Source organism: Dromaius novaehollandiae, chromosome Z (assembly GCF_036370855.1).
Source record: "Dromaius novaehollandiae isolate bDroNov1 chromosome Z, bDroNov1.hap1, whole genome shotgun sequence".
NCBI classification, from domain to species: domain Eukaryota; kingdom Metazoa; phylum Chordata; class Aves; order Casuariiformes; family Dromaiidae; genus Dromaius; species Dromaius novaehollandiae.
Window position 1 is genome coordinate 74136291 of NC_088132.1, and position 16962 is coordinate 74153252.

A 16962-nucleotide genomic window follows, 5' to 3' on the forward strand; every position below is an offset into this window, starting at 1 on the left:
GAAAACTGTCATCCTCCACCATCCCATCACTTTCCCTGACCAAGCTGTATCTAACCCATTTTTAGCCCCAGAAAGGGCGATTCTGCCCTTTCCCATCACCCTAGTTTCTGTCCTTACGGACTCCAGGCTCCTGCTGCCCTTCAGGCCAGGGACAGGCACCAGCTGTCTCAGAGGCCAGCCCCACCGTAGGGGACGAGGGGCATGGTCTCAGCCCCATCCCACGTAGAGACCACCATGAGCACTGGGCCCTACGGAGAGCTTGGCACCCTCCAAGCGCTGCGGGCTTGTGTCGTGCAGCCCTGCTCCGCACCACCGGCCACCAGAGTCGCATTACCCAGTGCACGGATGAGAGAAAGAGCCGCTGCGAAGCTAAATCTGCAAGACAGGGATATGCACCTTCCTTAACTCATAGGCTTCAAGGCCACAGGAGAAAATTAGTTCATCTCACCTGACCTCCTGGGTTGCACAGACCATTACATCCCTCTGTTACCCCTCTGTTGAGCCCAATAACTTGCCTTTGACTGAATCATCTCTCAGAAAGTCAGCCAGCCTTGCTCTGCAGATAACAAGCAACAGAGGAGCCACCACTGCTTTTGGCAGTTTGTTCCAATGCTTAATCATTTGTTCTATTAAAATTATGAGCCTCATTTCTAATTTGAACGTGCCTGTGCTCAGCTTCCAGTCATTGGCTCTAGTTATGGCTTTGCTCACTAGTTTAGTACCCACTATCTTCTCCGCTTGGAGGTAATTACCAACCGGAGTCAAAGCATCTCTCCAGCCCCTTTCGAAGCCACCGAACAGCCTATTTTAAGTCTTTCTCCTTATGACAGTTTTCCCCCTCCTCCCTTTGCATTCTTCCGCACTCTCTGATTTTCCAAGGTCCTTTTCAAATTACTCATCCCATAATGTCCCAGGATTGATTTGTAAGGAGGTAAAACTGCTTCCTTGTAGGACACAAGCAGCAGGGGGTAGAGATGGCTCAATCGTGGCTCCAAATGCAGGCAGGAGCTGCCGTTCAGGGCAGCACAGGTGACTTGGGGAAGCTCACTGCCCATCAGGGCACTTGTTCCAGGCACTGCCCCAGCACGGGGCACGCGGCTGGCAGGCTGCTCCCCAGCTGTCCCATTGAGCATACAGCCTTTTAGGATGCTCTCATTACATCTCTGTACACTGTGTGGGATCTGCAGCAATCCTTCCTAGCACTGCTCTGGGCAGCCGAGGAGGGATCAGTCCAGAATATCAATAGCTCCTGGGGCTTCTTTCGGTACAGAGTAATAGTCGCTGCTCCAAGAGCCTTCTCCTAGGGTCTTCTCTTCCCATCCCAAAAGCAGCCCTGTCCTAAACAGCATAGCAGACCCTGAGGCTCACTGACCTTAAGCTACGGAAAAGAGAAGCAGCCCTGAGGAGCACACCATAAACCATTTTTCTGCACCCACTGAGCAGAGACCAGCAGTCCTCAATTGCCCAAACTGGTCTTTTCAGCCAGTGCGTCCCAGTACAAACTCACAGTTTGTGCCCTCTCCATGCCAGGTGGGGAAGGACCTGTGCACGCTCTCCTAGAGGAAAAACCTTCCCTGCTCTCTGCAATTTTGCTTTTTTCATTGTAATTAAACCCTAATTAAGCCAAGCTGGGGTGCTCAGCTCTCCCACCCCCTCGCAGCTGCTCCACTTGCCCCAAATGAGAATCGGCCCCGTGGTTTACACCGATTCACAAGTCGCCGGGAGACGGGGAAGCGAGGGAAAGGAATGCGGCAAAATTATGCCGACACAGAGTATGTGGTGCACCACCTCTGCGAGCTTTTTAATGCCCGTGTAAAAGCCCACCGCTCTTTTTCACGTCTAAACAAAAACCCTTTGCATCTGCTACGGGTCAGCACGGCAGCCAGCGGCACCAGCCCCTGCTGACACAACGCTGTGCCCTGATGGCAAAAATCACGTCCCCAGAATAGAGAGGTGCTGGGGCTTTCACACGTGTGCTTGTGCTGTTCCAGTGCGGCGGGTTTGGTTTGGGACAGCAGGTGGGCGCCTGATGGCCACGTGCCACCCACGGCACTTGCAGCCAGGAGCAGCCTGCTGCTCTTGCGCGGTCCCCTCTGCTCCCAGCCAGCAGCGTTTTCCCACCTGCTTCACATTAACGTGGACAGCAGGGAGGGCCGCAGGCCTGGCCACCTCCTTCCATGCTCTCTCTAGGAAGACTGCACGATCTGATTTTGGACCTCATTTCACCATCTATGCCTGGGGGCTATGAAGCCCAAGCACGAGGTCAGCTGGAACCCCTGGCCCTCCGCTGAGGACAGAGACTGATGGGCTCTGCCTCCTGCCCTGGTGCCCGCCAGCCTGTGTTGCCTGGTTTTGGAGGGGTGGCGCAGGGCCATCCAGGCTTGTGTGGCTGGGGGAGGTCACGCTGCTGTATGTGTTTAGATGCTGCGGCACGCGTGCAGCAATGCGCACGTATGCACAGGCAGGTTGTCACGTCCTGGAGCACCGACACCAGCGCGAAGACACGTGCACAGTTGGGTGCTCGAGCCAGCGCATGCGAGGTCACGCTCCCCCAAACGCTGCTCCTCTCCGTGAGCTCAGCGGGGCCAGCCAGGCTGACGGTTCCAGGTGGGAGCACCTTCGAGGGATGTTCCCACAGGGATTGCACGCGACGGAGGCCGGGTGTCGCGAAGCATCCCAGGGGACGTGTCCATGCAAGGTGGGCTGGGTGCTCATCGGGCCAGGGGTCTTCAGGATGCGCACGACGGCAGGCAGAGACGGAGGGCAAGGACGCTGCGCCCCCGCCTGCGGGCTGCATGCTGAGCTAGCACGGTCTGCGCTGCAGCAGCCAGCGCTGAGCGAGGCAGCTACTCCCAGAAACACGAACGGCATCGTGTTGACTCCGAAGACAATGACAAAGACAGTGAATCCCAACCGGCCTGCGACACCCACAACATATTTCACAGCTCACTAGTCCCAGCTCGCCAGAGGCCCTGGCTCAGACCAAGACAGGTTTTGCTGCTTCCTCCCATTGCATCCGTCCTGTCCTCGCAGCAGAGCAGCGTCCAGCCTGGAGACACCCCGGCCTCTGCTCTCCTCCCTGCCATAAGGCACTACCTACGTGTGCAAGCTCAAAAATGCCAAGGCAGCCTGACATTATCTGTCGCTGCAGCTGCACCGAGCTAAGACAAAGCGCCAGCACTTCTGCTGAGGCTCCTCACTTTCCTGGCATGCACCCGTTTCGGTAGCACAGCTGAGCCATCGCCGGGTCTCCAGAGACCGACAGCAGCAGCGTTCATCTCCTCTTCCTACACGTCTGGGCTCAGCTGCAGCCCCCCGCACCCCTCGCCGGGTTCAAGCCTCAATGGTGGGAGTGCCGCGGGCTCCACGGGGTGCCCCCCGGGGCAGGCCCCTGCCGAAGCCCTGCTGCGTGAACGCAGGCAGCGGGACTTAACTTCCCCCAAGGCGCTTGGCACGGCAGCTCCGCGCGGCTTCCTTGGTTTTGCCGAAAAACAGGTCTGCCCTGCTGCCTCGCCCTACATCCCTAGCTGCTGCCTTCGGTACCCAGGACAAACGGGACCCTGTTAGCGACCTCCCGCACTCGGCACGCTACGCTGAGCTCCCCTCGGCAGAGAGAAGACCTTTCCGGCGCGAGAGCTAGCAGCCGTCACCCCAGGGACGGTATCATAAACCATTTTAATAAGGCGTTTTGCTCTCCACCCCCCCCCCTTCCATCCCAGCTCGAGCAAACACTGTCTTGTTTAGTTGGCAGCAAATGATAAAGACCCCTGGGGAGCAGAGGAGGGGGAGAAAAGGGACATCTGTTTAGAGCATTTCTACTGCGTGGCTCTCCCAGGCTGTTTCTATCTCTTCTTGTCAAAATTTATCAACTGCGTAATTGTTTAAACAGCATTAAAGTGCTTGGAGCAAGAGCAACTGGAAATTGTCCTGCAGTTGCCTCTGGTACCGATGCTGACAGCTCGGGAGGGGACCGGTGGAGCCGGCATCCGTCGGGCATGGGAACCCTCTGACTCCTTTTCCGGAGGGGGAGACACTACCCCACCTCGCTAGCAGGAGAAAAATAATCTCGCTTTACTCCCCGTGCCCTTCCCTGCTTTCCCGAGCTGCGATCCTCCTCCCGCCCCCTCTCCTCCCCGCCCTGCCCATGCGGACTTGCTCTTAGCACACATTTAGTCTGCTAAATTATTTACAGCAGGCGCACCGGCGCGGGAAACCGTAGCTAATGACAATGTCTTTCATGCTGAAATACACTGAATTGTGCTCGGATCTGGCCCTTGCCCTGGTGAGAGCAGCTTGTGGCCAGGCCGCTCGCGGCTCCCCGCCAGCCCAGAGAGTGACGGAGCACTGGGAAAAGTGAGGGATTCGTGAGCACATGTGCTGCTAACAAGCAGCAAGTCTTCTTCCCCTAGGTTGTGCTTGGCCAAATGTAGAGAATGGTTTGATTTTTATTTTTCTTTTTTTTCCTTTTCTTTTTAACACAAAAGGCTGTGCTAGAACCACACCACAGCCATCCCGCCTGTGCCCGCGGGCGGAAAGGGAGAGACAGCATCGGCACGCGGAGCGCCCGCAGGAGCCGACCTTGGTCCCGCTGCCCTGCCCTTCCCAGCACCGCCACAAAGCGGGGACCCACTGCCGGCGGTGGCAGGAAGCTCAGGCCAAATATTTTGACAAGGGGCACTTAGGAAAGGGCGAGACAAAATCCTTGCTGGCGCAGAGGCCGGTGTAAACAGAGCCCTGCGCCGCCCGGCATCAGCGACACCACGCAGCAGTATTTTGTGTGCGTGCAAGCATGGGACAGCTTGCTGAGCCGGCGAGCGGCCGCCGTGCCCCCAAGCCCCCTTTTCCTCCTCTCCACCAACCCCATAGCTGTTGACAGCCTGGTGCTGCCTCTGAGCCCGGAGGCATGGGGCAGAGAACCTTCAAACTCATTGCACATGTAGCTCCAAAGCCCAGGATTTCCAGGCAAGAAGGGGCATCGCCAGGCCCCGGCACAGGATGGATGCAGCATCCTGAAGCCGTGCGCAGAGGAAAGCTGGGCACTAGGAGGGAGACACAGGTTGAGTCCCGCTGGCAGCAGAGGCCGGGCGACGGAGCATCCGTCAGGCCCCGGTTTTCGGCAACGTGAAACGAGCTCCCGGGAGAAGCGGTGGCTTCTCCACCCCTTGGTGCCCTCCTGCTGTGCGATGCTCCTGCTGCAACTCAGCCTCCCAGTGCTTGCCCTCCCCTCGGCACGGGCTGCAGCAGGCAGCAGCACCGGCGTGGCAAGCAGCTAATAGGTGCCACATGCCGCCGCGCTCCCCACCACCGCCAGCTCCTGGGGGTAGCAGGGCAGGGCAGCTGCCAGGATGGGCCAGGGGATACTTTTATTGTTTCTGACACTGGCTGCCCCAGATTATCTTATTTTATGCAGTGAGCCAGAGCAGCATCACTCTGCTACGCTGCAGCTGGGCAGCCTGCCGAGCCCCGCGAGGGGGAGGGAGGGAGGAAGGCAGCGGGCCGCGGGTGTGTGCACGTGCGTGTGCACCGGCGTGCGGGTGTGAGTGCACGTGGGGGCACTGCTCCATCTCGCCTTTCCCGCCGGGAGCCGGCAGCGCGCGGCCGCAGGATGGGGCAGAAAGGTCGTCCGCTGCCTTCAAACGTGTTTGTTTTTCTACTTGGGCTCCTAATTTGATTAGGACTAATTGCATTTGGGAGCGTGGTGGGTTTTTTTTTTTTTTGGTGGGGTTTTTCTTTCTTTTTTTTGCCTTCTCCTTAAAAAGCTGGGATGTACAATTTGCATATCATTACCCAGCATGCCTTCACAGCTCCCAGCGGGGCCAAGACCCGAAATCTGGGCACAGGCAGCAAAGTTCCCTCGTCGAGTTTTCCTAGCCCCGAACAAACAGCTTGGGACAAAACAGCTGAGCGCAGTGAGCCCGTGTGCGCTGTGAAATACAGCTGAATTCAGACTAATGAGGCACTGTCCTAATTGAATCAACCCGATTTGCAATGCTCCCTTCCCCATGGCTTTCTGGGGAGCCGTGGGGCCACGCTCACCCCTTTCTGCCACCTCGTGGGGAACTGGCTGTGCTGGGAAGCACCGGGGGTGCTGTGATTTTTGCACCATTCCTTTATTTGCACCATCTCGCTGGTCTAGAAACAGCCTCAGTTTACCCGGCTTTGGAAAGGGACTGGATAAATTCCTGCAAGAAAAATCCATCAGAGGGCATCACGAGTTGCTGGGCAAGAGCGTCGTGGGTGGGAAAGCATCCGCACGCGCCTCTCCCGCGCTCGCCTCCCCGCAGGTGCCCCGTCCCGCGCAGCAGCCCGGGGCTGCGCGTCAGAAGCGGAGAGGTTCAGCCCTCCCTCTTCGTTCCTGCGTTTTTGGAGGGGTGAAAAAGGAGAAAAAACCAACCAGACAAACAAACAAAAAAGGATGCAAGCTGCAGCCCAAGCCTCCCATCGCAGCTGGAGCCCAGCTGGGAGGAAAGGGACTTCTAAGGCAGAGGAGAGGGAGGCTCCGGTTATTTATTAGTGGCCGCTGTTTGATCGCTCGCTGATCAGGCCAGGGAGCAAGCGAGCACTCAGGCTCTCCCGGCCTCCCCACTCACATGTGGTTCCCGTTGCTTTGCCCCTTCTCCCCCCCAGCCCTCCCCTCTGGTCGCGCTTTGTTTGTTTTTCTGCTAATTTGGTTGTTTTTCCATGCTGTCTTCCGTCAAACCGCATGTTTTTTCCCTTCCTTGCGCCAGCCGCTGCAGCGCCGGGGGCCGGAGCGGCCGGCGTGCCGCTGCTCTGCCCCGGCGCCTCGCAGGCCAGCAGCAGCGGCGCCCGGGCGCGAGCAAACGGAGGGGCAGCAGGTTGCGGGGAGAGACGGAGGGATGGGAGCGGAAGGACAGCCGGCTGCCTCCCTCCCTTCTTCGCACACGAGGCCTCCCCGCTCCCCCGTGCGCTCCCCGGCTGCTGGCAGCCTTTCCGCCGCGCGTTTCGACTCCTCTCTGGCCCATTAGCAGTATTTTTATAACATTCTGTAATGCACAGAGCCGCGCGCCAAACCTCAAGAGCGCGTTATTTCCCAACGTCTTTGTTACACGCGGCCCCCCGGGTTTCCAAATGCGGCAGCGCAGCCCGCGGGGTCGCCCGGCGCCGCTCTCCCAGCTCCCAGCACCGCGCCGACCCTCCTCTCCGTCCCGGGATGCAACGTGTGCAACCCCCTTGGGTGCTTCTGGCCCTGCTCGGGCAGGCACTGCTCTCCCCCTCCAGGCTACTCTCCAGCGACGGGCCCGGTGTGCCACGGTCGCTCTCGCCTGGTTTACCACATGCTGCATTTTGAGCGAGCCGACGGGCGCCCCGGGGATGCTGCACCGGGAGTTGGGACACATGGCGCGCACGGAGCAGCATTGCTCCGGGTGCTAAGTCCCACCCAGCAGTCCAGCCAAGCTGCCGCTCTCCCCCCGTTCCTTGAACCGCACTGACTAGACGCCCTCGCGGGCTTTTCACCTTTTGCCCCGCCGCATTTCACCCCGGCCCTTCCAGGATGAAATCCCCCCCACCCCCAGAAATCTCGGGGTCACCTCCCAGCCACCAGCACATCTCCTCCTGGGCCAGAGTCATGGCAGAAAGCACTGCTGAGCCTGATCCGAAGGCTGATGTCGAAGCTCCCCCCTCCCTCCCGCCAGCCAGACAGCTCCCCTTTCAGCACAATTTGATCCCCCTTTAGCCATTTCCTAAGCCATGTTCCAATTCTCATACTAATCCACATTTTCTCTGGTTTAACTCATAATTTCCCATGTGGCATCATAACAAATACTTCACTGAAGTCAAGACAGATTACATCTACCGCATTTCTGGGCCTAGGAAATCAGTTCCCTTATCAAAGAAAGCTATCAGGTTAATCTGGCGTGACACATCTCTGGCAAGCCCCAGCTATGTTTTCTCCCATTCTCTATTTGTCCCCACGTCTTTAATTGTTCTTTCTTCCCAGCACGCTCCGCGGCCCCGCCGTGCTGCTGGGTCAGTCTGCCTGTGCGGCTCTTTACTCTTTTTAAGCACGGGAGATACGCTGGCTCTCCCCACGTCACTGGGTACTGCCAATGACTTGTCAGTCACCAACCAACCTTGCTAATGAACAGCTTTCTGCTTGCATATCCAGCAGCACTCTGGGGGTGACGTGGTCCCCAGGGCTTGAACCCACCATATTCTTTGAATTTGCACCCACCGCAGAGGACCAGCCTTCAGGTTTTATCCTCCTTCCATATCGCGATTCAGAACGGACAGTGTTCATTTAGTCTTGGGGCTCTGCCTAGATTAGCTTTAATCTCCCCTTAAACCTCGCTGCACAGCCAGCTCAGCTCTTCTCTCCTTGTTTTCTCTTTATTTATACAGCTAAAACCCCTTTTAATTTCCTCTGTAAGGTCTCGCTCAGCTTGACTTCTGGCAGTGCTCCCTTTATCCCTGCACTCTTTGACCCCCAAGATGTAGCTTGCTTTGCTAATTGACACCTTTTCCCATTCCTCGTCGGCTCTCAGCTCGCTCCTAATATCCTTCTCGCGGCAGCGGCTCGGCCAGGCGCTGGCCTCCTTCCCTCCCATTCCTCCCCATCTCGCTTGGGGTGCACGCTCCAGGTACCGGCTGCATCTTTTATTTCACAAGATCCCCAGCACTCCTGCTTCACACTCAGCCCCCAGTGCTTTGGTCCAGCTGACTTCATCAACTCGGGCTTACGATTTCTCAGTTTGCCCCTGCAAGACTGGAAAATGCAGCTACAGGCCTGTTTTCGTTTAACTTCCCGTTCAATTTAAGTGCAATGAGTCCCTCCAGCCCCAGGTACTCCTCTGCAAGCTCTCGCTGCTCCCCAGTGCCCTGTCTAACGCCGCTCCTCCTCTGGCTTGGTGGGGAAATGCCGCGATAAATGGACCTTAACGGTTCCCCCGAATATCAAGGCCTGAGGCTATTTCTCCCTCGTATTGGCAAGTTGATAGCATCCCCTTTCTGAACCCCCTTTTCAGCTTTGGTGGCCAGGAGAAAACTCACAGCTCTCTCCCCACAGAAACCAGGGGCCTGTGAGCAGGTTGCCACCATCCCCTCTGGAAAAAAGGGCCCATCCAAGCCCGCTGCCAGGCCCGCTCCCCCGCGGTGGCACCGCGCGCCTGCAGGGTAATCAATCACACACCGGAGAGACGGGGTGGGGGAGGCAGGCAGGGGCCATGGAGCTGGGAAAAGAAACCTCGCAGAGCACATTAAATTAAAATCCAGGCAATTAAATTAATTACCACTAAAAGCATCTCACCTGCTTAGTTCCTTGCATACTTAATTGCATTAACAACACCGGGCATTCACTTCTTTATTTATCACCCGCTCTTCCTGGGCTGGTGGCCCCTGCGGTGTCCGACCATGCCCTGAGCTCAGGCAGGGGGGCTGCGAGTGGCTGGCAAATAGGAACACGTGGTAATAGGAAACAGCAGGATTTCGGCTCTAAGGCTGAGCAATTCCCATGGGTCTCCGAGCGGATTGACAGGGATTACTATTAGCGAGGTGCTTAGCAGATGTAAGAGCCATTGCAAAGTCACAGTGATGCCACAACTGCGCAGGAGATGGTTGGAGGCTGCAGCTCCCCTTCGCCTGGTTTCCCGCTCCCGGTTGGGGCTGCAGCCTCCCTCTCAGTGTGCTTCCCGGCTTCTTCCAGCGGGAGCCGTCGGCACCCTTTCCCGCCTGCACCGAGAGCTCAACACCGGGCAGCATCCCTAAGCCTTAGATTTCTTCCTTTCGATCTACAGGGGTGCAGAGCCCCTCTTGTCCCACCTGCAGTGGGACCCAAGTGGGGCCACGTCTAGTCCTCCCCCTGCACCCTGGGTCTGGGGTAGAAATGCCACACTGGCCCTGGCATACTGCGAGCTGGTGAAGGTGAGGCAAAATGTGGAGAGAGGATCTACTGTGTACCCCAAATCTGGGCCAGCACAGCCTACGTGACATGCCTGGGGGGCTCCTGGCTGCTACCTCGCAGCATCCTCCAAAACAGTCGCTGTCTCATAGACTGAAACATTGTCTGGTGCTTCCAGACGCCCACAGCTATCAGTTACAGACACTGTACTGCGAAATACGTGGCTGCTATCAGTTATACAAACACAGCATCCTACGAAATACACAGTTGCTATCAGCTATCAGCATCGTGTGAAATGTAGCACCGCTCTTATCTCCTGCGCTGAAATCTGTGAATCAGCGCATCTCTCACTTAAAGCATGCAGAACCCGGTGAAACAGGCAGCTCTCCTCCAACACCCGTACGCATCCTGCAAGGCACACAGCAACCTCCACGTTTTGGCTGTTCCCCTGACACAACCGTGCTGCAGTAAGCGAACACAGCCAGAACTCGTCCTCCTTGGCTGCAATCCTCCTTTTATGACATCCCTTCCCAAAATGTTCCTGGGGCACCATTTAATCTACCAGCTTTGATGCAAAGTTTGGGGCAGGAGGGGCTGATTCCAGCATTGTGCTGTTTGAATTAATATGGCGTGGGGAGCTTGTACTGGGGGGTGGAACAGGCAATCATACAGCTAGCAGGGACAGTAGGGGCTGCAATGGGTCAGTATAGGAGTAGAGAGTGGGGGTCTGTCCCACGGTCCCCCTTGTGTCACGCGCCTGGGTACTCACTTCCCACCCTCAGGTAGGTCTGGTATTTGAGGTGCCAGGAGGAGCCTTCGTAGCAGGAGTACTGGCCGCTCTGCATGAGGTCGACGTTCCTCAGGACCAGGTACGACCCGTTCAGGCGGGAATCATCGATATCGGTGCCGTTGGCCGTCCAGGTCACAGCTGCGTCCCAGTCCATGGACCCACACTTCATGGTCACATCTGCGCCTACCCGCTCATACTGGATGTGGCTGTCTGGAGGCAGAAGAGGAGAAAATCAGGTCAGCTCAGCCTTGTAGGCAGGGCAAAGACCCCATGGCTACCTTGGAGGAAGGCTCTTAATATGGCTTGTACAGCAAGTGAGCGAAGGCCTGGGGCATGGACTGATTCCATGCTGGTGGCTGGGAAAGCCCATGTTCCCCTCCTGGATCTGATAATGCTTGGCTCTGATGTTAGATCAGAGTGGACCAGCCCTCATGGATCAGTGGACCAGGACTCATAGACCATATCCGTCTTGTAGGATGCTTTCCTCTGATCTTTGCCTTGGAGGAGACATGTCAGGAAACAGCAGGGCAAGATGCTCACACCAGCAAGTCATTGCTGTTCCCACATCCTCATGGCTTGCTGGGGGATGCAAACCCAAAGCCAAATGCACGCTCAGAAACTGCCTCCCAACTCATCTTTCCCACATTCCTTCTCACTGTCAGTGAGGAAGCAATGAAAAAAGGACCTTTCATACCAGGAATACTCTATTCTTCAACTTTGGGGCATACACAAACCTCAGGGCAGCAGGAAACCATAACAGGAAAAAGGACTGCAAAAATGTGATGCTGTGAGGAAGACTCTGTGCTCCGTGCTGCCTGTGCCCAGCATGGGGACCGTGCTTCCCCCAGCAGCACATCCCACAGGGACTGACCCTTTGCGGAGCGGGGGCGGTATCGGACAACTCCCTACCCCTTCACCACACCAGTGACTCTGCGTGTGCCAGGGGTGTTCGTGCTCAGACTTCCCAGCGCCGTAACCCCGGAGAAAGGGGGGCAGTTGCAACAATGTGAGACAGTCTGAACAAACCCACTACACTAAAACGAGGTGAGGGGGGTGATCCCCCAGATCTGCAGCAAATCTGGGGTGCCAGACTCCTGTGTCAAAGCTGGCAAAGTGGATATTCTCTCTCAGCCCACGTGCGCTGGGGTCCTGCACACCACTTTACTACCCCCGCATTGCTAGCTGGAGTGGTAGGAGGCAACTCACGTGCCCGAGACAGTTATAGCTCAGCCGTAGCCAGGCAGAGCTGACAAGCAAAGAGGTGACAGAGCCCCAGGACTTGTCACCAGCAAACTTGAGTTATTTACTAGAGGAGGCGGGAAGCAGGCAGCTGCCCTTGCAATTCCCTCCCTAGGAAATCAGGTGGGAGGACGGCAACCTAGCCGTGTTGTGCTTTGGAAAGGGGCAGCTGTTTGTTGCATGCTATGCTGTTTATCTCCCTGCCTGACTTTTCTTCTCACTCTACAATAACATGATACCTTGCTGAGCCATTTCATTTAGCATCGTGCAAGTGGAGCAATACAGCTCATTGGGCACCAGCTGCCGAATTGAATATTCTCAGGTTTCTGGACAGGAGCTTGCGCTGACATTCATTAATGATCCTTAGCAATTGAATCTTTCCCACGTCGCCACACTGGCCGTGCTGGGCTGTGTGCGGCAAAGGTAGGAACATGCACACGTGTGCATGACACGGGGTGAAGCAGGACACGGGCATTGGCAGGGGATGAGCCGCAGCAGCGTATCGTTTGGTGTAGGGAGGCAGGCACGTGCACGTGTTTACAGAAGTTTGTGTTTTTACGTGTGTGTGGTTGGGACAGGGCTGCTAATTGAACAGGGGCAGCATGCGTTGGTCACATGTGAGGGTGCTGGAGGAGAGAATAGGGCTGGGATGGATACGCATGTGCGTGCGAGTCAGCATGGCAGGGTGCTGCTGCAGTGGGCGCAGGGCAGGGGTGTGCAGCAGCGACAGTCTGCTCAAGCCTTCGAGGAAGACAGCATGCCCAGACAATGGCTGCTCAGCTCTTAAAGTACACCTGGGGTGCCAAAATGCTTTCGACGAGATCCCTCACTAAAAGCTCCCAAAGGAAATCAAGCAGCCACAAAATACAAGGAACGTCCTTGCGAGAATCTATAGCAGCGAAAGGTCAGGAAACCAAAGGTAAGAATAAACACCCAGTCTGCGCGGTGGAAGACGTCACCGGTGAAGTTCAACAGAGATCAAAGCTGGAGCTTGTGCTGCCCAGCACGTCATAACTGATGGGGAAAATGGGGTCAGCTAGTCAGAGGTGACAGTGTGCTGCTGATGCCATTAGGGCAGTAAAATTAAAGCTGGGTGCAAAAGCATTGCAGAGGGACATCACGGTACGGACCGACTCCGTCGAGAAAGGGATGCACATGGGGAAAAACAAGCCTTGCTTTCCCTACACAGGCATGGGCTCCACATTACTGCAGCCTCCATGGAAACATATCTTGGAGTTATTGCACACATGTCCCTGAAAACATCAGCTTGGTAGGAAACAAAAACACAAACCTACTGTTAGGAATTACAAAGAAGGGAATAGAGAACAGAATGGAAAACACTATACCCTAAAAGCTGCACACAAATCTGTCGCTGTGCCAGTAAGAATACAGTTCAGCTGAAAATGGAGCTGAGAAAGGAAACGTGGTGGATCAAAGGTTGGAAACAGCCCCCGTGTAAGGAATGACTTAACAGACTCCATCTCTTCATCCTGAAAAAGAGACAACCGAGTGGAGATATGATAGCAATCTAAGCAACGATGAATGACATGGGGAGGAAGAACAGGGAATGACTGCTTGCTCTTTTTCCTAATACAATAATTAAGGGGCAGCAAATGAAATTATCAGGCAGCAGGTTTAAAACAAGCAAAAGGAAGTATTTTTTCACACAATGCGTAATTAAATTACAGGAATCCATGTCCATCAGTCGCTGTGGATGTCAGAAGTTTGGGAGAAAAGAGTGATTAAATGAATACAGAGCAGAAGACTCCACCAAGGTCTAAAATGCAGAGCTGCCCCAGCGAGCCTGGGAAGGCTGCAGGTGGCTGACAGTGGGGAGGGATGGGAGAGGCACCACCCCGTACTTGTCCTGCTCTTTTCTCTTTCTCTAGATATTAGCACCTTGGTCCTGTTGGGAGATGTGACCAAGGGCTAAATGGACTCATGGGCTGATGCGATACAGCCACTCTTACATCTCGCATGAAACCCCACAGCCCGAGTTGATCTGTGAAGGAGAGACCCCCAAGGTTGTGGCTACATTGGGGTGGGCAGGCTGGGAGCCCGGATGGGGCTGACCCTGGAGGAGGCCCTGGAAGGCCTGGTTCTTCCTCCAGACACCTTCAACACAGCCATAACCAGTCTGGGCCAGGAGACATTTCCAGCTCAAGGGGCCATGCTCTGCGCCACATCAGGACCCCTCTTCCTGATTTGGAAATAGCATCTTTGGGGACGCATTCTGTGCTGGGAACAGGGTACCAAGAACAGAGGGTGGATCATGGCTGTAGCTCAGGCCACATAGCTGGTGAGATGTCTCAAGAGTATCTCAGATAGTGGCCAAGGATGGGGACCTCTGAGAGACTTGCGCTGATCAGAAAACTGTGTTTTAGCTAGTCTTAGAAAAGCTTACAGCCTATACCGACAGGCATAAAGAAGGAAGAACATTCAAACTGAGGAGTCTGTATGCAGATGGATAGCTGGAGTGGGCCTAGATACACAGAAAGATAGGCAGAAGTGTGGAAGAAGATGGATGGATGAAGGATAAACAAATGTGTATGCCTGTAGACAGATGGATAGCTGGCTGGCACAGATGGGATGGAAAAAAGTGAATGAAGATTCAAGGATGGATGTCTATGCAAGTGGACAGATGGGTGGATGGATGGGTGCATACGGGGATGGACAGATGTGTGTGAGGATGAAGGGACAAGTTTATAAGCAGATGGCTGGCCGGCTGTGTATACGGAAGAATGGATGGATGGATGGATGGATGGTTGGTTGGCTGTGTGGATGGGTGGATGGTTGTGCATGTCAGTGGATGGCTGGATGGTTTGTTGTTCAAATGGCTGTGGAGGTGGATGGATGGACAAATGGATAGGCAGATGGGTGGACAGATAGAGATAGCAGATCTAAAGTATGAGTCCCAGCATCTTATTCAAGTTCTCCTCTAATCTCTTTTATAGCATCAAGTACAAACATTTTCTCTTCCCCTTTCTTTCTGGCCCACAAAAAGCAGCTGCCTCCCCTTTTCCTGTACCCAGCGACTTGCTGGGCAGAGTAGGTGGAGACACTGCATCACCCACCAGCCTTGCAGGGAGAAAGGCTCTCTGCAGTGATGGACCAGAGATCTGCCTGCTCTGCCTGGCACCTGCCTGGGCAGTGTTTGGTCCCTGGGGAATATTTGGGGGCAGGGGAAAGGCTCAGAGGTCCCCAGCTCTGCTTCCCAGGGCTGAGGCTGAGAGCTTGTCTACAGCTGGTGACTGCAGGGATGAGCTGGGCAGGGGGGAAAAGGCACTTTGAATTACCTCCTACTTGTCCTTAAACACAGTGCAAACACACTGGCATTCATCCAGAAGGGTTGGGGGAGCCATTCCTGGAAGACAGCTCCTTGAGAGCAATGCTCTTTTCCAAGGCAGTGATTTAAGGCCCCTGACAAAGGAGAAACCCAAAGCACAGCTTTGGAGCAGCCGTTTCTCTCTGTTGGGTCTGTTGAAGCTCATAGAGAGGCCAAGCCAGGTCTCCACATCCTTCCAGTCCTTTGCCAGATGCTGGAGTCACATCCAGATGTACCGCTGTGTGAACACATGGCACCCCACTGGCAGAAGCGTCCCCGCGGGCTGGCAAAGGGGCATGCCACACTGCTCCAGCAGTCACCCCCTTTGCCAAGGGAAGAGGTATCACTGGGCCAGCTCCCCCCAGCACGCTGGAGTAGCCTGCACACACTGAGCTCGGATCTGCCAATGCTGCGGTCGCCAGCTCCGCTTTGGGCTGGGGATGAGCAAGGGAGACCTTTACCAGGACTCCTCATTTCCCTGCAGGCTGGGTACTATGTGGGTGGGACCTGCACCCTGGCCCACCCAGAGCCACATGATTCCCTCGAGCAGGGAGGGCAGGGCAGTTTGTTCCCTCTCCCTGGTGCTGCTCATCACTGCTGCCACGTGGGACTCACAGCAGAGATGATGCCTGTGCTGCAGAGCCCACCATGCTGGATGTGCATCGAGCCATGGCATGTGGCAGGATGAGAGCCAACAGCCATAAGCTGCAGCTCAGGAGGTTCAAGTTGGACATTAAGAAAGACTTCTTCTCCAGGAAGAGAAGCCCTGAGACTAGTATCCAGACAGTCCGGGGATCTCCATCCTTAGAGATCATCAAGGATCTGTTAGGCAAAGTCACAGCCAATCTGATCTACTTTTCTGTAGTGGGAGGTTGGACTAGAGACCTCCAAAGATCTCTTCCCACTCCTGTGATCATTTGCTCAAAGAGATCCTTAGAGACGGTACTCTGCCCTTACACCACCCCTGCTTTTCCAGTGCATGACGCTCTTTGGGTCAGATCACAGCATGAAGGTGGAGCAGACATGACGGAGAGGTCGCAGTGTTGCGCCTCAACAAGCCACATGCCTCTGAGCACCCAACCCCACCACAGACCACATCCTTTGCAGCAACGCAGCATGCCTGCCAGGCACAGCACAGCTCATAACATAAAATCCTAAAGCTGGAGAGGAGCCATTGTGATGCACAGTGAGGGCAGAAATCACAGCTTTACCCACAGCCCTGTGAACCCAGGAAAGAGGGGGTGCTGACGATGGGACAGCCACATGCAGCTCCCAACCAGCCAGCACAGGACAGCTCCATGAAAGGAGTAGAAAGAGCCTCGATGGGGCATTGCCATTGCAACCACAGCTCATGAGCTGCTTTGCTCCACTCCTAGCGAAGTTGAGTGACAACCTGACAGCATCATCTGTATAACGGCAAAGCAATGGGGACCAGAGGGAAAGCGAGCCCAACACTGGGGCAGTCAGCAGCACTGCTGTTCAGAGACACTGAGAAGATGAGACGAGGTGGTTGGGATGTGGGACCTGTGGGAATTCACTCAACACTTCCCAAATTCACCCTGCTCAGCTGGAGCTCCTCAAATGAATCACCCTCATTTTCCCTTCTTAATCATTCTTGACCTACTTGGAGACTGCAAGGGCACCACACAGAAAGCCTGCAAAGCCACGGGCTGCCCTAGCACATAAAGCCATGGGAAGGAGCCTGCCCAGACAAGCAAAACTCTCTCTTTCTCTGTCTGTCAGGACACAGTG

General features: G+C 55.5%; 1 protein-coding gene across 2 annotated transcripts in view; it reads right to left on the minus strand.

Annotated features, from left to right (window-relative positions):
- LOC135324848 (ciliary neurotrophic factor receptor subunit alpha) overlaps positions 1-16962 on the minus strand; it is a 347194-nt gene that overhangs the window by 50520 nt on the left and 279712 nt on the right. For both annotated transcript variants that reach the window (XM_064501838.1, XM_064501837.1), the window contains one exon: positions 10626-10856. In XM_064501838.1, the coding sequence (XP_064357908.1) occupies positions 10626-10856 (231 nt within the window). The remainder of the gene's footprint in view (positions 1-10625; positions 10857-16962) is intronic.